Source organism: Nilaparvata lugens, chromosome 2 (assembly GCF_014356525.2).
Source record: "Nilaparvata lugens isolate BPH chromosome 2, ASM1435652v1, whole genome shotgun sequence".
NCBI lineage: Eukaryota > Metazoa > Arthropoda > Insecta > Hemiptera > Delphacidae > Nilaparvata > Nilaparvata lugens.
Genome location: NC_052505.1, coordinates 82397574 through 82424178, shown reverse-complemented (window position 1 = coordinate 82424178; position 26605 = coordinate 82397574). Strand labels below are relative to the sequence as shown.

Below are 26605 nucleotides of genomic sequence, written 5' to 3'. Positions count from 1 at the left end.
AATAACGAAACCGTCTTTCTAAGTATCAATAAATCTGTGGTTTTTGACAATTTCTTAGTCTTTTCATTCAGTATAGACCATGTATCATGCTAATCATGCCTCAGGATTGTAACAATATAACTCCTATTGAATTTTCCTCATGAGGAAATTCAGTTTACTTTAGTATCAACTTGGAGTTGTGTGTCAAATTAATTATAAGAATTATTCTCGAGTTCCATATTATGGTGCAATGTTATTGAATTAATGCAGAAGGAAAATTTCTGTTTGAAAAGTGTAGTTTGTCAATTTGAGCTCGTAACCTGGATCTTTTTGAGTGTGTTGTATTATTACGATCTGTTTTGCTCTTTGCAGAAAAATATAGTTGTTGTCTTGTTGATCCTTAGTTAGTATACTTGAGAGAGAGATAGAGAGTGAGATTGATTTATTGAGTACTTTATTTATGTAGATTACAGTATATACTAGCCTATACACTTATATAAAATAGCTTACAATACAGAAAAATTATAGATGAATTTACATAATATAGACTAAGAAAATAATTATTAACACTGTATGAGAGAGAGAGAAAAAGAGAGAGAGAGAGAGAGAGAGAGAGAAAGGATGGTAGCTCTCAGGATCATGACAATATAAATATAGTTCTCTAATGATAAGGAACCAGATTAGCATGAACATCAACTTGACGTAGTGTATTATGTTCTAAAATTTAAAATAACGGTAAGAATTCTACTTAAGTCTTATAATACAGTTGAATAAATGATTTCAAATTAATACAGAAGGAAAAATTTTGTATGAAAACTGTAGTTTGTCAATTTGTGCTCGTAAACTGGATGTTTCAGTGTGTTGTAATGTTGTATCATTACGATCTTCTACCTACTTTGGAGAAAAAATATCGTAGTTGTCTCGTTGATTTTTGGTTGGCTCACTTGAGAGAGAGAGATTGATTGATTGATCATTTGCCTTTATTGGGGTGGAGTTAGGACTCCTGGTCCTCTCTGCGACCAACTCTTTACATTTCATACAGATTAATACTATGATATTTTATCTACTTTGGAGAAAAAATATCGTAGTTGTCTTGTTGATTCTTAGTTGGTCTACGAGAGAGAGTGAAAGAGTGATTGAGTGAGAAGGGAAGCCTTCTGTTACTGACCAATGATCGTAACAGATTGGATAGCGCAGAAGAAAGACGGAGATTGTGAGAGAGATTGAAGAGCTAATGCTCGTTCTCACCATTTACTTGCTAATCGTCTGACAGGCTTTCACAGTGATTAATTGCCTGGAGCCTTGGAGGTGAAAGAACAACTCTGGCGCCTTCTATACGCCACTACCCCAACGGCAAGAAGCTTTTCGCTATTGATGGGCTAACACATGACCTATTGATGACATTAACACGCGTGCTACCAACACACCCCATAGTGCCAGTGCGACTAGAAACAGCAGTTCAGTCGTCAATCGACAATGCAATCAACTTCACACCCAGTATACATGACTGTATTTCACACCACAGGTATACTTCACATCAGGCTTTGCATGTTGTGTATGGTGAATATTCATCAGATGTGTGGCATCTATGAATGAGCTCTTGCACCATCGATCTCTTAGCATATCACTCCATTCACACACCACTCAAGGCAGCAGACTTATCTTTATTGCGATATTATTATGAAATTTCGCATTCTATTATTGTTACTATCTTATTATACATATCTTTTATGTAGGCCAATTGATCAGTGCAGAACTTCACAACTAAACTTATAATCAGATCTTTCAATTGAATTTCAAATTGACACTACAAGTAGCATCATTATTCTTGTGAATTTTTCCGTAACTTACAATAACGTTCTCATGTTTTGGAATGCATCATTTGAACAACGTTTGATTTAGCCTGGGTTCACAATCCTAAACCTATTTAAGTTTATCCTAAACCTATCCGTCTTGGGTTTTCTAGCAAATACGAAATGACACGTCATGTTCATTAAGGTCTTTCAGGCTATAGGTATCGCTTAATGGAAACCTCATATATCAAGAAAAAGAGATAAAAAAACAGATCACAAGAAAAAGTGGAAGGAACTGACATAGTTTGCATCCATACTAAACTAAAAGTAGTAGATCTGTAAATATTAACAATACTGAATATTCCAGTAATATAATAAGCACTGTTGATAGATGGGTATGTGGTATTTCTTCTAGTATGGTATCTCTTCTTCTCTATATAGGTATAAGCTCTGTTGATATAACGCACTGTTGATAGACAAAATGTATCATGCTAATCATGTTCTCAGGATAGTAACAATATACTCTCTCTAATATGAGAAAGTACAGTTTAGTATCAACTTGGAGTAGTGTTCAAAATAATATTGTAAAAATTATACTGGAGTTTTATAGTACAATGGAATGGAGTTTTATAGTACCTTGAGTGGTGTGTGAATGGAGTGATATGCTAAGAGATCGATGGCAAAGGGGCTCTACATTCATAGATTCCACACATCTGACGGATATTCATCATTCACAACATGCAAAGTCTGATGTGAAGTATACCTGTGGTGTGTGGTGTGAAGTATACCTGTAGTATACATGTATACTGGGTGTGAAGTTGATTGCATTGTCGATTGACGACTGAACTGCTGTTTCTAGTCGCGCTGGCACTATGGGGTGTGTTGGTAGCACGCGTGTTAATGTCATCAATAGGTCATGTGTTAGCCCATCAATAGCAAGAAAGCTTCTTGCCGTTGGGGTAGTGGCGTATAGAAGGCGCCAGAGTTGTTCTTTCACCTCCAAGGCTCCAGGCAATTAATCACTGTGAAAGCCTGTCAGACGATTAGCAAGTAAATGGTGAGAACGAGCATTAGCTCTTCAATCTCTCTCACAATCTCCGTCTTTCTTCTGCGCCATCCAATCTGTTACGATCATTGGTCAGTAACAGAAGGCTTCCCTTCTCACTCAATCACACCCTCTCCCTTACCCTCTCTCTTTCTCTCTATCTCTCTCAAGTGGACCAACCAACAATCTACAGGACAACTACGATATTTTTTCTCCATAGTAGATAAAATATCATAGCATTTATCTGTATGAATATTGTAAAGGGTTGGTGACAAAGAGGACCTGGAGTCATAATTCCGCTCTTAATGAAGGTAATCAATCAATCAATCTCTCTCAAGTGGACCAATCAACAATCCACAAGACAACTACGATATTTTTTTCCTAAAGTAGATAGAAGATCGTAGTGATAAAACATACTGAAACATCCAGTTTACGAGCACAAATTGACAAACTACAGTTTTCAAACAAAACTTTTCCTTCTGTATCAATTGGATAAATTTTCAAATTTCTCAGATTTATTGAGCTTTTCAATCAATTGAAAATTCCTAAGAAATAATGCACCATATAAGTATTCCGAACCTTATTCATGATACAATTTTGTTTACTGAGAATGCTATTCACATTACCTTCAGACTTGTGCGTGAAGGATGGGATGAGTACAGAAAGGTGAGTTTAGAACCACCGGGAATAATATTGCTATTTGGCTCCTCTAATAGTATCCTCGAAAATATTAGTTGGCTCCTTAAGAGGTCACCCGTACAACAGTAGTTAGTAAAAGGCGAACGTATATTAAATTATCTAAGAGATAAAATAACAGTGAAACCACGTTCTCAACCAATTTCTGTCAAGAATGGTTTTTCACATAACTAATGACTTGAAGAACTCGAATGTCTTGAATTTTTCTGAAATCTCTCATTCCATACATTCTGTTCTAATCTCATTCAACACTTATTCAAACAGTTCATTAAAGCCTCCTGTGAGAGAGAAAGATTTTCCTGGAATATATTTGGCTAGTCCACGCTCATTTAAAAATTAAATGTTCAACTGTTTGCACAGTATCATAATAAGATAATATTTTAATTTCAATGTTCATCTCAGATGAAATCTGTTCGCTGTATCCCATGAGCGGATTACAATGATTATTTATGCTGAAAACTGCTGAGATGCTCCAATTGCAGAAACTTTGCCCAACTATTTCTGCTAGCAGATGCGCTCCGCCAGCGAGAAAAGACACGCTGCAAACTCAGCTCGCATTCAATAATTAAAATTTAATCCTCGCTCTGATTCTGTTGTGAGAACTGTGAGCCACTTCAGAAGTCATCACGTGCAATTGAAGGAGTTTGCGACTGAATCATGCAGACGGGTCCATCTGTCAAGCTCTTCCTCCTCTCATGAATTTCAACTGAGGAAGTCACTCTCAGCTGATTGTCGGAAAGGAAGGAAGTGTTGTCTCGACTGTCGCGTCGCTTTGCACTGACATAGGCCTACATGGTGATCGCAATCTATTCAGAAATTTGTCTATTGTTTAATGCCACTTAACATCACATGATATGTTATGGATGGGTTGAATGAAAGAGATGTGCTCCCATTGGAATACTTTTGGTTGGGTTGGAAAGGGAAGAAAACCTTCTTGCAAGAACATTTTCAATACGTTAGCAAGTTGTATTTCAATTATCAGATTTTCATTTGCAATTTTCCATGATTATTTTCACTAAAGAAAATAGTTTTCGATTCAATTATAAGTTTTCGTTGTTCTTGAGTGAAAATGGACTAAATTTTAGAAAAGTGAAATCATAACCCTAATTTTGGACTTTTAAAATGTTATCTAAATTTAGGAGAGAAATAATACAAGGAGTATCCTTAGTTTTTCTCTCCCGATAAGTGTTTCTTTGTGAAATTTATGAATAAATAAATAAAATAAATATTAAAAGATGGTTTTTCTCGTTTTAAAATAGTGAATTCTGTGGCTGAATAAGTCAGTATTACTACAGTAAGATGCAAGTCTGTGGTATTAATTGGCTATTTGAATAAAAAATAGTTTTTATCATTCAAAAATAGCAAATTCCGTTGCTGAAAAAGAAAGCATTACCACAGATGAGTGCCTGTCGTATTACTTTCGAATGAAGTACTAGATATCATTGTTTAGGTTTAGCAAGATTATCTCATAATTTCACGACTCATATTTCAAAAGTTTTACTTTTTAATTATTCCATTCGAAGTAGACTATTTTCAAATGAATAAATATTGAAAAGCTAATGACTTATTTGCTGGGAATGGTGACAAAATAGGTGGTACTATAGTAATTGTTGTGAGTGGTAATGTGTTAAGAGGTGAATCCACTTTCTAAGGTGGATTAAACAATCGGGATGTTACAATGAACCGTGATTAATGAGTTGTCTCGATCTCAAGCTGTCACTAGTGCAAAATTTCGAGAAATAACTTTCAATATGACTTGTATACAATAAATACATTATTATAATAAATAAATAAATTGTCGTAAGGCCCATTGACGGCTTAAATTATATATTCAGGCGGTGGGACCTTCCCGTAAGGGACTCCCCACCAACAAAAGCAATACGAATTTACTTTTTTACAATAAATACATATGGAAATTATACAATAGAGCTGGGTTTCCAGTGCAGTGACAGTAAACTGTAAAATAAATTATAATAGTGGGATTATTCAAACTCACTCGGTCGAGCTGAGTGTAAATAGTCCAATAAGAACTCATAGGAATTATATTTTCACTATTCACTGTCACTGTTGTGTGGGAATCCAGCTATAATAGAGACAAGTTTCATTCAACAAACAAGTTGAACAACTTGTAACAAACAAGAACGCGTTCATCTGAAGGTGCTCACAGACTTATGCCTCAAACACGCGTAACTTGATGGTGATGTTATGCTTATAATATCTGTATCTTACTGTTTCTGTACAAATACGCCAGTTACACACATCGATTTTTGAATGTACGATTTTTTGCCGTCCCTATAGATCCTATTAAATTAAACAGATGATGTCAACATAATGTTTGTCAATTCCGTTTAATCTGATAGAATTCTTAAAAACGGCAAAATATCGTACGAACAATAATCAAACTGGTTATACAGTTATGATAAGACTAGCATCTGCTGATGTGATATGAAATGCGCTTGCTAGTGACGCATAAGTCTGTATGCAATTAAACAGATCAATCACCATTGGACGGATTGAGCCACATAATGTTAATCATTGTGTCAGGATTGGTTTGAATGACTCACCTCTTGGTGTTCTGGTGTCAGGAAGTGTTAACCACAAAGGGAAGACGATTGGAGCTACCAACAGGTAAGTGAGCCTTTTTCTCGCTGAGTCTGGCCAACCCATGTCCAATGGCTCGTTGCCTTCATCTTCATCGTCCTGCAAAAACAAAACAGAAAAACCATTAGACAAATATCTATTATACTTTACTAAGGTATTATTTTGTATCTTTCACGGTGAATTCAGTTACTGTATAATCATCATTTTATATACAGTAAAACTGTATATTTCTTCTATTTTTTGGAGGCCGTTCGGAAGGAGCTCAAGATTGAGACACTGAATGAAGAAGTTAGAAAATTTCGAAGTGGATGGAAAGTGCACATTGACAGAATGACAACTAGTAGAATCCTTATGAGAGCTCTTAATTACAAACCAGCAGGTAAGAGAGACGTTGGGTGACCCAGGATAAGGTGAACTCAAAATTTTGCACAATTATGAAGATGAATTATTATTTTTAAAAAGCTATTTTAAAGACTGAAACAGTCAATCATGTCTATACCGTTGAAGTCAGAAGAAATGTATACAGTATTTCTTCTATTTTTTATATTATTTCATCTTAATTCTTTTGTAATAGACTGTATATTTCTTCTACTTTTCATTATCTTCTTTTTTTGGGAATTATTATTGTATTGTGTAAAGAAGGCAAAATGGGTTTCTACCTGTTGTCACCTTCAATAAAATTTTTGAATCATTACATAGTGTATCCTACATCATCCACAGTATATTGAAAGAGGCGAATTGGCACTCACTAATTCATTCATTGATTCTCTTAATCACTTTTGGGATGAGTGGCAGAGGGGACCAGGAGTACCAACTATGCCCTCAATAAAGACAATAAATACATCAATCAAACAGTCACTCTCACTCATCAACAGCACTGAAAACCTTCTGGACCAGGAACCTTAAAATCTAGCTAGCAGTATGTTTGATCAGTTGCCATGTAAATACTAGTGATTTGTTTTTGATTTTCCTCAGCTCTTTCAAGCACGAATAAAATGTTTGAATTTAGTATTGGGAATTTTTCGCCCAAAATAGGCGGTTTTCTACGTCTTCCAGGTATTTCGAGATAATGAACAGAAAATGTTCAAATTTGGTTCTCAGATTCAGTTGGCTAGATGAACAAGGCGAGCAAAGCGAGTCTGCCGGCTAGTCAAGTATGTTTGAGAGCGGTTGGAATAGGGCGAATAGTACTACAAAAGAAACAAGAATGAATTTCATGGGCTCTGACTGTATGATACGGGCTCCAGCACGCATTTCCACTTCAAATTCCCACAACAAATAATTATTATCACTTGCTTGAAAATGGCATGGCAACATGGTGAATCATGTTAACAGAAACATTGCTTTTGGCTTTTTATCTCTCATTTGTGTAAGGTTTTTATGAACAAAAGAGTTTTACACTAGAGTATTGTTCAGGTAGATGGTGGAAGTAATGGAATGAGTCATTTCACGAAGTTGTCACCAACGTAACATGACGTGGCGCTCCATGATTTTGGAGCCCACCATTGCTACGAATGATTTTATTCGGAACACATGAAATTTTGCACAGTCAAAGGTTAAACTGAACTGAATCAGCTTGTAAATTGATCTCAAATTATCAAAATTATGAAATGCAAATTTTATCCAGTTTAAACTAGCACTGTGCAAACGGCACTTAGTATCAGTAGAACTTAATTTAATTACAAATTACTGACTGATTAAGTTAACAAAAGTACTTATAAAAATTTATTCAGAAGTTAATATTCGAACAATTTAAAAAGAAAGAATTTAAACAAGATAAATATAAACTAAATCAAAGAAAAATAATAATCAAAAATTAAATACAACAATTACTGTACCTGTATAAGCGGATTTGAAGGAGAAAAACATTTTGTAAAAGTTTACGAGAAAAGAAAATGAAAACTGGAGAAAACATGTAGAGATCGTAAGAAAAATTACTTTGAATAAAAAATTTACATATAGAAAACTAACAAAAATTAAAAAAAGAATCAACCCCATTCCGGTATATAAAACTTTAAACAGAAGATTAACTGACTACATCTTCTTCAAATAATGAGAGATCAAGAAGTTATTAAAGATGACAGACAAGAAAATGAGTGTGAGTTGTCTCTATGAAACTCAAAAATTGAAAGGACGACTTGTTTACTGCTTCAATCCGAAATACATGTAGTGTTTTGACAAATGATAGCACAACAAAGAGAGAAAAATCAGACAAGCTGTGTAACTGACGGAGACTGAAAATCAAGAGAGAGAGAGTTAAAACTCGATAAATAAAATAGTGCGGATTACTCGATTAGTGATCTCTTTGTCTTACAATGAACAAACAAGACAGATAAATTTGTTTTTCGAATTAAAAAAATTTTCCACTACTTAGATAATAATAATAACTGTTAAAACTGGTATAAAATATGTTACATCATACGGGGCCTTAGTCTTCTTGTTAAGTTCATACATTAGTTTATTGACCTAGCGATGTGAAGTCTAAGATTTAAGTCTACGGTTTTGCATTTTTCTTTATGTTCCGCATTTACGGCGAAACGCAGCAAATTTTCAAGAAATTTTGTCAGGTATTTTCCTTTTTGAATTTCGCGTCGACGTACATATAAGTTTTTTCAAATTTAGTATTTCAAGGATAATACAAAAGGAAACGGAGACTCCTTCGAACGCCAATATTACCGTAAAAATCAGACTATTATTAATAATAAATGAGCTGTGGAGTGGATTATTAATTGCATCAATGACGTATGCAATTAATTGACGGAGCGAAGTGAGGTCTAGGATTCAAGTCGACGGTTTGGCATTTTCTCTTAATGTTTAAATGTTTATATGTTTATATGTTGCGCATTTACGGCGAAACGCGGTAATAGATTTTCATGAAATTTGGCACGTATGTTCCTTTTTAAATTGCGCGTCGACGTATATACAAGGTTTTTGTAAATTTTGCATTTCAAGGATAATATAAAAGGAAAAAGGAGCCTCCTTCATACGTCAATATTAGAGTGAAAATCAGACTATAGAATTATTTATCATAAATCAGCTGTCGAGTGGACTATAAATTGCATGCCATGACGCATGCAATTCAATATCTCAATGTAACTTGATAAAAAATTAGCAGCTGTGTAGACTATAAATTGCATGCCTCATTGAATGCAATTTTTATACACTAAAAATAGGATGCAAAGAACTTATAACAGCTCGTCTGGGCGCCTAGATGTCTTCTGGTTTTCTCGCGCTAAATTCCGGAAAGCGTTATATATGATAATTAAATCTTCTGTAAGCATTATCTGATCAAATAAATAGTATCAGTGTGGATGTGCTTATGGTTTGAGACGTCGTTATAACTGCGCTAGGTCTACTTCTAACAGAACTACTAGTATCTCAATGTAACTTGGTAAAAAGTCAGCTGTCGTTTGGACTATTAATTGCAAGCAATAAGGCATGCAATTGATAACTCGTAGTGGCATTTTTGTTTTCTCCCTACTTTTCTCTGCTCTCAACTCTGTAAGCTTTTGATGACAGTAGCATAGTTGTTCACAACAAATTATTTGCATTTTAATGCGAATAAAATTATAATTAATATTAATAATTATTGTCGATGCAACAAACCAAACAGTCATTAGCTGTTTACTCACCGATATCTTCCCGACACGTCAGGACAGGACATATTTCACTCTGATGGACAGTATTAGGGGAAGTTTCTGTTGTTTTTATCTGCTAGAGGTCTACTGTTCACAGAACTACTAGTATCAATGATGAATATAATCTATTATTGGAAAAGTCTCTAATCCTATTCATAAATCACAGAGAATAAGAAATAACAGGTGCTTTTGAAGTGCATATATACACATAATCTGAGTGTGCATAATGAATGCGTACATCTGAAGCTTGCTAGAGCTTCTCCAATACAATTTGAACCCTCACCTACAGCAGGTAAGTCAATAGGGGGCTGATGTTTACACAAGACTCATTAATCGATTAACTACTACAAGGCAAGATCTGATTCCCCTCCATAGAACCGCTGTTTCTCATCTAGTGAAATTCACTTAAAACTGTCACCATTCCTCGTAAATAGCATCAATGCTTTCCATTAAATCAATTCTGACAGTTTATGGTGGATAGCATAGAGAACTTCATTTCGAATTGGAATGTACTAGGAAATTGAACGAGGAAATATAGCGTGAATCAATATGAGTTCAGTAGAACATGTATTGCCTTTCATATGGATTAGAGTAGAGTATGTAGGTTTCTCAAAATTTGAAACTGACCATTTACGGTAGAGCGCTCGATATTGTCCAATGTCCAACATTGTTCAATTGAACAATATTGGACATTTTCCAATGAAAAACTCACGGTCTGTTCGTCTTAATAACTGCTGGACTTCATTTCATTGTACCTAATAGAAAAACTGGGAAAGCTCTAAATACAATAGTCATAACCATTACTTTTTCTGTTCAATTCAGATCAATTCAATTCAATTCAATTTTTCAATTTATTTGCCATATATACAAGATTTTTACAATTACAAATTCACATAATAATTGGGTACATCATACAGAAATTCAGAATATACTCTATTCTAGAAATAATAAAAATAAATTACATATAACATAACTGAAATCCCAGTTGTACTCATTTTACCGGCAGTAATTGCTAGCAGAGACATGTGTCTGATCGCTAGCAATGAGTTCAGTTCAAATCATTGAAAGATTTTTTCTTATTTTTTCTTCTTGATTGAAACACAAAAAAAGAACTTTATTGAAATTCACATTGATTCAGATCAATCACGTAATCGAAATCATTATTCAGGGATAAATTTCTGGAGGGGGGGTCTTTCCCAATTTATGGTGAGAGGGGTAATAGACAAATATTTTCCGGAATTTAGAGTGGAGATGCGTCCATGAGAGCTTTGGGGTGGGGAGGGGCTGGCTACCCCTACATTATTATCCCAAACGTTAAAATCACCATCATTACCATTATTGGTTTTGAATCAAATACTAATACTCCTTCAGATATTTAGAAGCTCTTAAAATTTGTGCATAGTACAAGATTATCAATTTTTATAATAATCGAATAATCATTTGGAGGTTGAGTTGTAGAAAGGACTAAAAAGTCTTCACTCCGCCTACTGAAGAATCTTGTCATTTTATTTCATTTCGTCATTTTCTCAAAACAGCTCCAAAGGTTTTGATCAAATTTATACCTAAAATAGTCATTGATGAGCGCTATCAATTGCCAAAAGTCCCATATCTGTAAAAATTCCAGTAGCACCACCCCATCTATGCAAAGTTTGATTTTAGATTTCCAATTATCAGGCTTCAGATACAATTTAAACGAAAAAAACCAAATGGGGAAGATTGATTATGAAAATCTCTACAATTAATGTTCAGTAACATTTTCGCCTAAAATTGAAAATAAGCTCTACATTCGAGAAAATGTGATTATTCAATTGCAAATCATTGTCGATTCTATTAGATCATTCACTATGAAGAGATAGCAGACCTCGTGTGTCTCCAGCGTATTGCCCTGTCACTAGCTGGCTCAAATCTTTGAATAGTAGACTTGAGATGCGCGGGAACACTAGCGTCAGGTGATCAATTTTTATGACGGCAAGGAAAGTTGTGTGAGTGTGCCACACCAGATTTTTACTATAATATTGGCTTATGGAGGAGGCTACTTTTCCCTTATATATTATCCTTGAAATGCAAAATTTCCAAAAAACCTTGTATTCTATATGTCGAAGCGCAATTAATAAAGGAACATACCTGTCAAATTTCATGAAAATCTATTACCGCGTTTCGCCGTAAATGCGCAACATTTAAACATTTAAACATTAAGGGCCGTTTGCACAGTGATAGTTTAAACTAAATTTCATTTTGAACTGGATTAAATCCGTATCAAGTATCATTTGTTATAATGTGAATCATTTTTAGTTTAAGCCAACAGCTGATTGAATTCAGTTTAACTTTTCACTGTGCAAACGGCCCTAAGAGAAATGCCAAACCTTCGACTTGAATCTTTGACCTCACTTCGCTCGGTCAAATAGAATCAATGCTCCCCGTTCAATCAATGCAGACAGATTGTAGTGGATTGCACTGAATAGCATAGAGAACTTCATATCGTGTTGGAATGTACTAGGAGAATGAATGAGGAAATACAACGTGAATCAATATGAGTTCAGTAGAACATGTATTGCCTTTCATCTTGATTAAAGTAGAGTATGTAGGTTCCTCAAAATTTGAAACTGACCATTTACGGTAGAGCGCTCAATACTCAATTCATCGATATTGTCCAATGAATGTCCAATATTGTTCAATTGAACAACACTGGTCGTTTTTCAATGGAAAACTCACGGTCTGTTCGTCGTAACTACTGGACTTCATTCCATTATACCTGATAGAAAAAATGGAAAAGTTCTAAATTCAATAGTCAATATCGGGGCATCGAGCTCCGCTCGTTATTTTTATTTATTGATAAACAGAACGAGATTCTCTAAAATGATCATGTTTATATTTCACATCTGGCTATAGACTACGTCAGCTTATGGATTTCGGGGATGCGATATTTTGATTTTCCACAGATTCACTCGCTCACTTTTTACTATCCACAGACGACGAAAGACTCAGCTGTTTCAGCCAAAGATGAATACTATTCTTTAATGAATTATTCTTTTAATGTCGTTCAGCGAGTTTTCCCAAGGATGAGACCTAGTGCAATCGAATTTTCATGTCATAAACCTACTATGTTCCAAATTTCTTGAAAGTCGTTAGAGCCGTTTTCGAGATACGTTGAACATAAATAACCAGATAACCAGGTATAAAAATATAAAAGAATATATATAGAAATTGCTCGCTTTATACAATAGGATAACCATTACTTTTTCTGTTCAATTCAGATCAATCACGTATAATCTCAATCATTATTCAGGGATAAATTGATGGGGATGGGGGTCTTTCCCAATTTATGCTAAGAGGGGTAATAGACGAATATTATCTGAAATTTAGAGTTGAGATGCGTCCATGAGAGTTTTGGGGTGGGGAGGGGCTGGGCACCCCTACATTATTATCCCCAACGTTAAAATCACCATGATTATCATTATTGGTTTTGGTTGAGATGGATTCGATACTAAAACTCATAAAGATATTTGAAAGTAATTATTAAAATTTCAAGAATCTTAAAAATTTGTGCACAGCACAAGATTATCAATGTTGATAATAATCATAATCATGTGGAGGTTGAGTCGTAGAGAGGACTGAAAAGTCCTTACTTCGCCTACTGAAGAATCTTGTCAGTTTATTTCATTTCGTCATTTTGAGAAATATACTATTTTATAATAATATTCGATGAATACAATGATGAACCTTCTTCAGATTTCTATGCAAAGTTTAAAACTCGGCGCAGGCCTCCTAATGAGGAGTGCACTTGATATTTTCATTTTTGTTTATACAATTCATGTAAAGTCGAAGAATGAAGTGAATAATAGTTATTTGTATATCTAGAGTGAAAAGTAATGTTTTTTCTCCCCGAGGGGAAAGTTTGAAGCCCGAAGCGAAGCCGAGGGCAACAATTTTCCTGAGGGAGGAAAAAAATTTTTTTACTCGAGATATACACAACATTTTTCCTCCACCTACATTTTTATAAAATACTGCAAATAAAAATAATTTTTAAAAACTTACGTGACCAAACAATGTGTTACAACAAAACCTAGAAAGTAAACAGCTGGGCTGGCTTGTAATCACAGTTCTCCGCCGACAGCGCTACGCGCTATCTGTCGGCAAAAGTTGAAACAACAATGGCCGACACAACTACAACTATGATGAAGTTCCCGTTTCAAATTTGATTAGTTGATGAGGAATATTCGTTGGCTGGGATTTTGAATAACATGAAATATAAAAAAATATTTATACATTTTTTTAGTATAGTGATATTAAGTTTGTAATAATTTTAGCATACAAACATGAATTTCATATATTTATCAAATGTCTGGTTGAGGTATTGAATTAAGTTGGTTTAATGACTACTCAATATGCTTCCTCATCTGAGCTTGGACCTTCTAACCTATTTCAAATGTATGTTTTTAAAGTAGAGATGCTTCCCATGTTAACTAAATGGAGTTACTTTCACGCTCTAGGGAGTTTTCCTGTTTTTTCCTCTGAAGAGCAAAAAAGTGACACTTTAGTATTATGCTCCAGGGAGTAAATTAAGCACTTTAGACAGGAGGTGGAGAAAAAGATGATTTGATTTGATTTCTGCTATTGACCATTCCACCTGCTTATATTGTACAAGGATTGTTTTCTAGCTCTTTACTTAATCCTTTGTTTCCTCTCTTCAACTTATTCTTTCCTTTATTGTAATCCATTAATTTATCCATTATTGTCATTGCTATATTTTTCATGAATCATTTCCCACCTCACTCACTCTCTCACGTGCCACGTCCATCAACAGATCCAAGGACACCACTCACAGAAATTGCGAATCTTTGTTTCAGAAAAAAAAGGAAATTGTTGAGTAAACGTTGAGCATGCTGCCGGTAGTACAGTGTATGTGAGACGCGAGCTAAGAGCCACTTCGGCTTTTATTGCCCAAGGCCTTCTGTGGATGGCCGAACAGTCGTGACCATTTTTCACATTGACTCCTGTTTATTTCATGATCCAAATGTAATGGCGACTGCTGAATTTATTATACATTGACGCATCACCCATTCCGCTACCGTCATGCACCACATATTTTTATTGTCAACTTTGGAGTTTTTACTCTACGGCAATAAAATTTAACGAAATTTTATTGTAAACATTTCACAAAAGCTAGTGGCATATGGGACCGAAGCTTGGACATTGACTATAGTGAGATCCACGTTATAATGGCAGTGGTTAAAGATAGAAGAATAGCGATGACGATTCTCTGCATGAATTAATTATATTTCCACACTGTCAAAAACATAATTGGCATCGTTGTTGACCTAGAAAAGGATAGTACCACCGGCTTTGTCGAATGATAGACAAGGAAAGCAAAACCAAAGTTGATCAAATACTGTCATTATAATGTGGACATCACTATAGAAGAGAAGAAGGTCTGCTACAGAGATGGGAAAGAAAGATTTTAAGAAGAATTCTTGGAGAAATCAAGGAGAATGAAATATGGAGGATAAGAACAAACGAGGAACTAGGAAGATTGTTCGAGAAGACTAGTATTTCATCTGTTGTGAAAAGTATGAGGCTGAGATGGGCTGGTCATGTGCACAGAATGCCGGAAGGGAGGGTGCCAAGAATGGTGCTGGAAGGCAAACCCGGAGGAAGAAGACTACAAGGAAGACCAAGAAAGCGGTGGGTTGACGATGTGGAGGAGGATTTGCGGAGACTGGGTGTAAGAAGATGGAGAAGAACAGCAGAATGTCGAGAGAGATGGAGGGATGTGGTTGTGAAGGCTAAGGCTCGACATCGGCTGTAGTGCCAATAATGATGATGATGATGATTTCACAAAAGCTATGTTATTCCAAACCAAATACCACTCACTCATTATCAGAATTTACAACCATTTCAACTTGAAATGTGGAATAACGCCGAAACCTCATTCTGGTCAACCGTAATTATATGGTATATTTCACCTGTATAATAATCTAGATTGCATTATACTGAACTTTTTTCAATAGGAAGGAATGAGTGTACGTGTTGAGTCATTATTTGTGCATTTATTGGGCAGCAAATATTCAGCTGCAATAATAATGAAATAGAAAAGACCAATACCGAGGTCTATTCACACACATAATGGAGAGGAGACTATAAAAATTTCATCGATATAATTGAAATTGCAATCGATTTTATGCTACCTATTCATCCCCGGATGTAATGCAATTTCGAGAGGTGATCATGATCTCTTTCTCATCTTACTACACTTCTCAAAAAGGTCTCTATTATCGTTCAATTCATCTCAACTGTGATTGAACTCAATCTAAATAAACGATCAAGAAGGTCTTATAAAACATACTGATATTTTAGAATCCAGTTGAGATTAATTTTACTACCTGATTCTTGTTTTCTCACTGATATAAAGACTCGCCAATAACAATTCAAAAGTAGGAATTCTTGATAGTAATATATTACTTATTAGTCCAGTCAAATGGTCGTTTTTCAGGAAACAGCCCCGGAAGAATTTTTCTTGACGATTCTATATGTAATTTGGGGCACTGAATTCGTATCTGAAATTTGCTGACACGCCAGATGGCGGCTTCACTCCTAGAACCCCCTAATTTGTAATAAAATTGTAGAGAATTGTGTATTTATCAAATTTAAATTTTGTGAAGAATGATTTTCCTCCAAAAACTCGAAGTTTTCGAGATTAAATGGAAAAATTAAAAAAGTCCGAAATTTTAGGGGTTTTGGGGGTGAAGCCGCCCTTTGGCGTGTCAGCAAATTTCAGATTCATCTTCAGTTTTCAATACACTAGAGAGATTCTTATTTTTTTATATAAATACATATATAAATCTTCAAATGAAATAGAGTCCGTACAGTCGTACAAACTCAGTTTTTACTCCTGTTACACAGGAGTATTTTTTTCCTTCCTCGAGCAAAATGAAAAATGATAGTTTATGAAATTTAATAAAATCGAAAGAATAATATAAAGAAGAATATAATGAAACAATAATTTCCTTTTCCAATACATAAATTTGATGATTTCTCTGGAAACTAGGCCCACTAGCGGGCATAGGCCTCCCCCAGGTTTTTCCATCTTTTTCCAAATTACATATAGAATCGTCAAAAAAATTCTTTCAGGTCTGCTTCCTGAAAAACGACCATTTGACTGGACTAATAAGTAATATATTATTATCAAGAATTCCTACTTTTGAAAAGATGAGTTGAGATTACAGGTTTTAGTAGGAAATCATATAGAAAAATGCCTTTATTTTCACAAATCAAAATAACTTCAAGAGTTGTCCACGAAGTTGATGCAATAAGAGCCCATTTCCACTCAACTCACTACATCACAAACGATTTCAAGGAGGTTTTCCATTTAAACCTGTTTAAAAATCGAAAAGCTCCCATTTAAATAATATAACATAGGAACAACGAAGTTATCAACTTAATTACTATCCAAATTCTGATTATCCTATACTTTGATATATACACGAGAAGCTTTCTGCCGTTAAGCAGTAACCATACTTATGACCCAATTCCTGAATATGAATCGATGAATTATGTTTCTGCAGGACAATTAATTCCTTGATTGTGAAAAGCATTCTATCCCATTTCGGAGAGCAAGGGAAGCATTTGCTCTTTACAACGGTACAGCCGGCTTCGCCTTCTGGCACGTCCTTATTAGATTGATTGTGCCATTTGATTTGATAATTGGAGCCAACCAACTAACGTCACTCATGTTAATGGATCTCTCTAACCATCTGTTATCAGCCTTGATTAATGAATGACAACCTCTGGCTATTCACATACGAGAATCGGACAGTATTAAACAACATTCCTGATGCGCCTATTCTGCACCTTTGTGGCTGTTCTGTCAAACTATGCGAAATTAGCGACGTTGCTCGAAAGCTACCCCATTGTGACTCCACAAATCATGCTTTGTATAGAATCGGATCAAGAGGAGACCTGATGTCATGTTCTTGTAATCAGCAGTTGTTAAAAAGTTCAATAAGAGCTACGGATAGTATTTAGACATTATCAAGTGAAGCCAATAGCAGTTGCGTATTCAACTACTCACAAGTAGTTGTCCAAAATGTCAATTTATGAGCTACATTTGGATGATTATTCATATTATTATTTTATTATTTACAATGCAAATGACACTAATGTAATAGCATTGCAGACATTGACAACAGGGCTAACAGCTAGAGGAAAATTCGATGAGAACTACTATCCAAAAATTAGTTGCCAGCCCGGGAATCGAACCCGGTACCTCCCAATTGCTAGTCAGGAATGCTTACCCTTACACCAAACTGACATTTTAAACGAAGCCATAGCGGCCAACCAGTTACAGATGGAATTAAATAGATAATGCATGCATTTATTCAAATTCTAATTAATATATAATTATTATTTAACGAAATTCCTAAATAAATGCTGCAAATCACCCCGAAGACCTCTGCTACTGCAGACATTGACAACAGGGCTATATTCTCTATTTAATTCCATCTGTAATAACATTGGTAGATAAATTAATAAGGTAGTCCTGGTGCTATTTTTCTTCCAAATTTATAGGTGGAAAAATCCAAGATAAGTTTAGAATTTCAATATTTATGAAATTTTAGTCCAAAATAAATATGAAAACTATAAATTTTGAATTCAGATGACTTTAATTAATAAATTATTGATTAGAAGTATTTCACTCAATTACCACTTGTATATTGATACACAATATTGGATGAATATATACATTGTCAAAAAAGTTCAATAGCAGTTGTACTGCTACTTTTTGCCTAGAAAGTAAGTAGCTATACTGCTTACTTTCATTACCTGTACTATAATAAAGGAAAGAACTGGTTTAAACACGTACGGGATTGATTGAGTACTTTATGTATATTACAATATATACTGACTTATACACTTATACAATAGCTTACAATACAGCAAAGTTTTAGATGAATTTACAGAACATAAACTAAGAAAATAATTATTGAACTGTACAATGATATGAAAAAAAGCAATTTGGAATAACTATAGAAGATAATATTGAAATGCATCTGCATAAATTGGCGGAGCTTTGGACTTATCAGTCAGTGTCCATTATTTGGAATAGGGACAGGAGAATTATGTTAGACGCATCATCACGTATGAACTACTAGACTGACTTGAAATTCTACATTATAGATTCTTAATAATTGAGAATGATAGATATAGGCCTATTTTCAATTCTTTAAGATTTCATTTGGTATAGTTTTCAGTTTGTCAAGTTTTAAAACGAACCATTGAGGAGCACGGGTTACCTTCTAGTCATTCATTTACATTTATTACATTTACATTTATTACATTCCTTAATCACAACATCAAATTAATGATTGGGAGAGAATCAACAGGATAAACCCAAAACTGTTCCTCTCCCTAATTTTGATAAAAATAGTCCAAATGAGGTTATGAAAACACTTTTATAAAGATCACAAAAATTTACAGTCCAAATATACATTATACTAAAAATTTTGTATCTCGGTTGATCAAAAAGATGAAACAAATTATTATTACACTTGAAGGCTAAGCTCTAGCCGGCCTGCTCCCCCTGCTATCTCAGTTATTATTGAAGATATCGACTCAATTTTTTTTTAATGAAAGAGGAAGACAAAATAAAGCGCGCTAGCATATTTTTATACCATTTGATTTAATTTTAATATTAGAAATAGCTGTTTCAAAACTAACCTTATTCTATAGAATGGACGATTCTAAATTATAATGATTTGTATCAACTATTATTAAAGATATTATGGGACTAAATTTTTTAATGAAAGAAGAAGAAAAAATACGTGTCGGTAACTGAATAACAATTCTAATCAATGAAATTTAATGTTATTAATATTAACAGCAAATTTTGAATTTTGTCCAACTATAATACTATCATGTTTTTACTAGCACCATAGAGTTGTAGAGTTATAGAGTTGCTGCTCTATTCTCTACAGGTCACAAATTTGAAGCATGCTAAATAGAGTTGTCATCGGTTTTTGAAATTGCTCGATAAGAAAGATTCCGATTTCAACTTGTTCGATTAATGATTCAAGAGTTCAATATTTATTTTATTGTTTTTTTATTGTTATTGTTTTACAAACTTCAATTTGATATATTTAAATTATAATTTGTTCTACATTTTTTCCCATTATTGGAATACTTAATACATAATCGGGGAGTCCGATCTCACTAGGCATCAAACCTGCATCCTTGTAGAAACCAATCTGAAAAAACAACCAATTCAAACTTTTTTTTGAAAAAATTGGAAACCCCAATGGGTTCTAAATTTGTAAAGTCTCATTTAGGTATTAATAATTGAAGTTTATTTATTTATTCAATCATTCAGAATTATACAACTTACAGAAAAGTACCACAGGCTAACTTATGCTTAAAACGGTTCCAGTTATAATTTTCACTACCTATCTTCAATTTTTTCAAAAAAAAAAATCCAATTTTGGGAAAAAAATAATTTTGAATTAGAACTCAAATGTATCAAATTTGAATAAAAATTCTAATTCCATCAAAGAGCTAACCATTACTGCTGACCACATTTTCTTCTGTATTTAATGCTATTGATGAAGTTGATAGGAAATCTGGAAAATATCAAAAATGTGCCAGTTGTTTGCCTGAAAAATGTTGAGAATATTTTTAAATGGAGTTAAATTACTGCTGACCACATTTTCTCCTGTATCTAACGATATTGATGAAACCCTACCTACCAAAGTTTGATGTGACTATCAAACCTTAAGTGATGAAGACTGAGCAAGTCTGAGGGTTGCTCAGTCTTTATCTGGTAAGGCTTTGTTATATTAGGTTGGAAAATGCTTGGTTAGAGGGGAGCTCAATGGTTGGGCTGGACTGCATTTGTTAGTTCGAGTTAGGCTTTGTTGGGTTGGGGATAATAAAAAACTCAGGTTACAAAGGTTGGGTTGAAAAGGTTAGGTTAGGGGAGGTTAGGTTGGAAAGATTTTGCATAGAAAGGATTTGGTTAGGAGGCATTAGCTTAGAAACACTTAGGCTGAGAAAATCTTAGGTTAGGAGATACTTAGGCTAGGAAACTGTTGGGTTGGGAAAAATTAGGTTAGAAAAAGCTTTGGTTTGTGAAAGCTTTGGTTATGAAAAGCTTTGGTTGGGGAAAGCTTCGATTGGGAAATGCTTGGGTTAAAAAAAGCACAAGTTGGGGAAAGCTTAGGTTGGGGAAAAATTGGTGAGGAAAAGCTAAGGTTGAAAAAATCTAAGGTTAGGGAAAGCCTATGTTAGGAAAAGATAAGGTTAGGAGAAGCTAAGGTAAGGAAAAGCTTTGGTTGGGGAAAGCTTAGGTTAAGAAAACCTTGGGTGAGGAATAAGCTTAAGTTGGGAAAAGCTCTGGTTAGGAAAGCTTAGGTTAGGAGAAGCTAAGGTTGGGAGAATCTAAGGTTGAGTGAAGCTTAGGTTAGGGAAAGCTTTGGTTAGTGAAAGCTTAGGTGAGGAAAAGCTTTAAGTTAGGAGAAACTTAGGTTAGGTTGGGTTAGGTTAGGTTAGGTTAGGAAAAGCTTAGGTTAGGTTGGGTTAGGTTAGGTTAGGTTAGGAAAAGCTTAGGTTAGGTTAGGAGGTTAGGTGGGTTAGGTTAGGTTAGGTTAGGTTAGGTTAGAAAAGCTTAGGTTAGGTAAGGTTAGGTTAGGAAAAGCTTAGGTTGGGTTAGGCTAGGTTAGGTTGGGTTAGGTTAGGTTAGGTTAGGAAAAGCTTAGGTTAGGTTAGGTTAGGTTAGGTTGGGTTAGGTTAGGTTAGGTTAGGAAAAGCTTAGGTTAGGTTGGTTAGGTTAGGTTAGGTTAGGTTAGGTTAGGAAAAGCTTAGGTTAGGTTAGGTTAGGTTAGGTTAGGTTAGGAAAGCTTAGGTTAGGTTAGGTTAGGTTAGGTTGGGTTAGGTTAGGAAAAGCTTAGGTTAGGTTAGGTTAGGTTGGGTTAGGTTAGGTTAGGTTATGTTAGGTTAGGTTAGGTTAGGTTAGGTTAGGTTAGGTTAGGAAAAGCTTAGGTTAGGTAAGGTTAGGTAAGGTTAGGTAGGTTAGGAAGCTTAGGTTAGTTAGGTTAGGTTAGGTTAGGTTAGGTTAGGTTAGGTTAGGTTAGGAAAAGCTTAGGTTAGGTTAGGTTAGGTTAGGTTAGGAAAAGCTTAGGTTAGGTTAGGTTAGGTTAGGTTAGGAAAAGCTTAGGTTAGGTTAGGTTAGGTTGGGTTAGGTTAGGAAAAGCTTAGGTTAGGAAAAGCTTAGGTTGAGAAAAGCATGGGTTAGGAAAAGCTTTGGTTGGGAAAAGTAAAATTGGGAAACCTCAGGTTAGGAGAAGCTTAGTTAGGAGAATCTAAGGTTAGGTAAAGCTTAGGTTAGGAAAAGCTTTGGTTAGGGGAAGCTTTTGTTAGTGAAAGCTCAGGTTAGGAAAAGCTTAGGTTGGAAAAGCTTTGATTAGGGAAAGCTTTGGTTAGTGAAAGCTTAGGTTGGAAAAGCTTTGAGTTAGGAGAAATTAGGTTAGGAGAAGCTTGGGTTAGGAGAAACTTAGGTTAGGAAACTGTTGGGTTAGGAAAAGATTAGGTTAGAGGAAGCTCAGGTTAGGAAAAGCTTTAGTTAGCAAAAGCTTGGTTTGTGAAAGCTTAGGTTGGAAAAGCTTTGGTTGGGGAAAGCTTTGGTTAGTGAAGGCTTAGTTGAGGAAATCCTTTGAGTAGGAGAAACTTAGGTAAGGAGAAGCTAAGGTTAGGAAAAGCTTAGGTTGGGAAAAAGCTCAGGTTAGGAAAAGCTTAGGTTGGAAAAGCTTTGGTTGGGAAAAGTTAAGGTTAGGTAAAGCTTGGGTTAGGTAAAACTTAGGTTAGGAGAAGCTAACGTTAGGTAAGCTTAGGTTAGGAAAAGCTAGGGTTGGGGAAAGCTTGGTTGGTGAAAGCTTAGGTTAGGAAAAGCTTAGGTTAGGAAAGCTTTGAGTTGGGAAAAACTTAGGTTAGGAGAAGCAAAGGTTAGGATAAGCTTAGGTCAGGAAAAAGTCAAGTGTTATGGAAAGCTTAGGTTAGAAGAAGCTAAGGTTAGGAGAAGCTAAGGTTAGGTAAAGCTTATGTTAGGAAAAGCTTTGGTTAGTTAAAGCTTAGGTTAGGAAAAGCTTAGGTTGGAAAAACTCTAGTTAGGTGAAGCTAATTTTAGGAAAATCTCAGATTAGAAAAAGTTTAGTTTAGGAGAGATCTGTTCTTGGCCCAGGCTCAGTAAGCTTTGGTCATACTTGTTCAGGTTAGTAATTATTTGACTTGATTCAAGTTCTGTTGTGTATTTTTGAAAGAATAAGAACTCTCAGTAGAATTATTTCAATGATCTTTATTGAACACTTTATATTATTGTTAAGTCGAATACGATACAGAATAGAAAATACTAGAACAGGTGAACAGCGCCTTATGAATGTGTCTGTCTTTGTGTTTCAAATTCAATGCCTGTCTGATCTTTTTGAATGTTGTAGTGTAGAAATGTACAATGGATAATAATTTAGATTATAATGCAAATGTTTGTAATATTCATATCATATTCATGTAAAATAAATGTTGTTGGTAATAAATTGAATCAGTGTTTTCTTCATTTCTGTGCAATATTTTATGTTGACTACTCTGTTTAGGCGGTAGTTCAAATATATATATAACAAGTTCATTCAATTAAAATGTATCATTGTCATAAGAAAATGTGATTAAGAGTAAAGGTTTGTACATTGTCCACCACTTCTTCAACTCCTAGTTCTTAACATTATAGTTCTTTCCATACTCAAAGAGTCTCCACTATTGAAAAATCTCTTTATCTTAACTCTTGAATCCTATCTCAATGTTCAATTGTTCTATTCAATCATCTTAATTACTATAAATATAAATGACTTGAACCTGACATAAATTGACCAGAACCTAATTGTTTTTTTAATGTTTAAATTAGTATTTTAGGATAGAATTTATATTACCGACACCTATTTTTTCTTTCTCTTCAATTTAAAAAAAATTGATTGATATCTTAAAAAATAGTTGAGATACAATTTATTGTGAGATACAATTATTGTTAGTCACATAAACCAAAAATTACCAATTTCTGTTCTGTTTCAGGGTCAGCTTTAGAAAGTTAATGTTAATTTAATGAAAAACTCCCCAGAATAATATCTAATTTCTATTTAATTCATCGATTAATCAATTATATTGTATTCCAATGTCCATGCTTGCCTGTAGTTACCTCTTCAATCACTTTCGAAGAAGTTGAATTGATGCGAACATTCATTCGAGCAATCGCTTATTTTGAAATCTTTAATTCGGCCATAAAATATGAGTCAGCTGTGCTATTGGCTTCATTAATCACAGTTCATTCTTCATTGTTTACATAACATCATTCTTCATTGTTGAGTCTCACTTCAGAAATTCAAACTGTTTTTTTTAATGTTTTAAAAAGTCTTTCAAAATAAAATTCATAGAAGCAACACCTATTTTTCCTTCTTCTTTCATCAAAAAAAATTGAGTTGATACCTTCAAAAATAGTTGAGATAATATATATTTAGAATCGTCCATTCTTCAAAATAAGGTTAGTTTTGAAACAGCTATTTCTAATATTAAAATCTAACTAAATTGTATAAAAATAGGCTAGCGCGCTTTATTTTTTCCTCCTCTTTTATTTAAAAAAAAATTTGAGTCGATATCTTCAATAATAACTGAGATAACAGGGGGAGCATGCCGGCTAGAATTTTGCCACTTGAAAATGCATTAATAAATTGAAAAATATTACAAAATTGATAAATTTGAAGCCAGAAAAATCACAAAAACATCTCACTTCAGCATATATTTACTTGCTCAAAAGCAGTTGTCAAAAAGCTCAATATGAGAGCTTCATAGATTGGCCTAATATTTAGACATCAAAAAAGCTCAAAAGCAGTTGTAGATTATCAAAGTTCAAAACCATTGTCATGAAGCTTAATATTAGAGCTACGGATACTTCATGTAGACTAGATGAATATCATTCAGATACTTCAAAAAAACCATCACCATTGATGTCTATCCACTTGGAAACTTTATCTTGTTTTGACACATTTTACATTATAGACTATAGTGAGGTATCATATTGGAAAGCTTTGAAAAAAAATATTGAAAATTCATAAGATGATGTTATGGATTCGAATTCATGAATAAACTCCTCTGGATATGCCGTCAAACATCTAGAGAAACTATTATTATTATCTATAACAAAAAGTTAGAACCATGGAGTTGATGGAACACATTTAAATTGGAGTTTCATACATGACTTGTGGGAACTACTATCTCTTCACAGAATAAATAATAACAGGAAAAATTTTCAAACAACATCTATAGAGAGTCAGTATTTAAACATGGTTCACATTCATAGAAGGAATCTTTAGAACCATAATGAATCCGTGAATCGAATAAAACCTTACAATCACCAATAAAATCACGAATAAAACCACCATCATGGATCGAATAAAACCTTATTATGGATTTTTGTGAGGTAGTGAGCTGGTATCTTGAAAGCTTTTATAAGGACTAGTTTCACATTCATTCGGTTCGTTTCGTTTTCGGTTCGTTTTCGGCAAATTCCGATAAGTGTGAAACGGTCGGTACCGAATAGAAACCGCATAGAACCGAACGCCCACTTGACACTAATAAATTCCATCAGGTTTCAATTCGTTGCTGGCGAGACGCTACTTTCACACACTTTCGGTTCGGTTCGGTTCGTTTCGTTTTCGGTTCGTTTTCGGCAAATTCCGATAAGTGTGTAAAGCTTCAAGTATCCTTATTTCTAATTATTGAGATTGGGAAAAGCTTGATTAAGAAATATTGTGAAGCTAGTATCTTGAAAACTTATTTAAAAAGCTTGAAGTATCCCAATTCTATGTTAGTTCTTGAGATTGGAAAAGCCTGCATATGAAATAAGTATCTTTCAAAATGTATTCTCAATATTGTTCCTAAATAGTAGAGGCTTGTAAATTATTGATTTCCACGTGCAAAATTTCCGAATGTCTACGATTAGAGCAATATTGATAATGTTTTCTTTTGGAAATGGCGTCTTAGGGGATGAAGTAGTCACGTTTATCATAATCTCTATCCGAATTTCCTCGATTGCGTGCAGGGAGAGAGCAAGCTTCGCTGTTGGCTGACTCACGAAACCTCATCAACATCGCATCGATTCTCGCTCAATATCGTTCGAGCAAAAAATGAGCAGATCTGGAGAGCTGAGAACGAGCGCTGATAAGCGAAGTGGGATTTTTGTTGTAACAGTTTTTCCAGCGAGAAAGGCTCACACTGTCTGTCTCACTGACTGGAGACTAAGTGCTTGAATGAAGAATACGGTGTCGTTTTCAGAATTTCAGGTGGAGTGATGTTTTATGCAGTCAGATCTTGGATTAGATTAGATTGAATTAGAGGTCTTTATTTATGTATTTTATTTATTCATTTGTTGATAGAATTACAAATCATATGAATATGATCGGGATAGAACAACAGGCATAGCCCAAAACTATTCTGTTCCCAAATTTTGATAAATAATAAAATGTCCAAAAAAATAGGTTATGTTCTTACTAAAAAAATTTAAAGTTCAACTTCTGTCCAAAAATATATATGAGATACAAATTTTGAATTCAGAATGATTAGAATACCAAATTATAGTCAAATATTGCACTTAATATTACCGCACTTTGAGTAAATCAAGTTATTTCAGAAAATTTGACTGAGTTGTTCGAATATATTATATTGTCATAGATCAAGTAAACATTAGATCTGTGGTATCACTATTATAATCATGACTGACATTATTTTTTTCAACATTCCTTAGTATTGTTTTCAATTGATTTGCTGTCTAATTG

General features: G+C 34.3%; 1 protein-coding gene across 1 annotated transcript in view; it reads right to left on the bottom strand.

The window, feature by feature from the left end:
• LOC111045659 (sodium/potassium/calcium exchanger Nckx30C) overlaps window positions 1-26605 on the bottom strand; it is a gene marked incomplete in the record, with an annotated part of 193805 nt that overhangs the window by 17669 nt on the left and 149531 nt on the right. Inside the window, 1 exon segment of the mRNA XM_039420220.1 lies at window positions 6078-6213. Coding sequence (XP_039276154.1) covers window positions 6078-6213 — 136 coding nt within the window.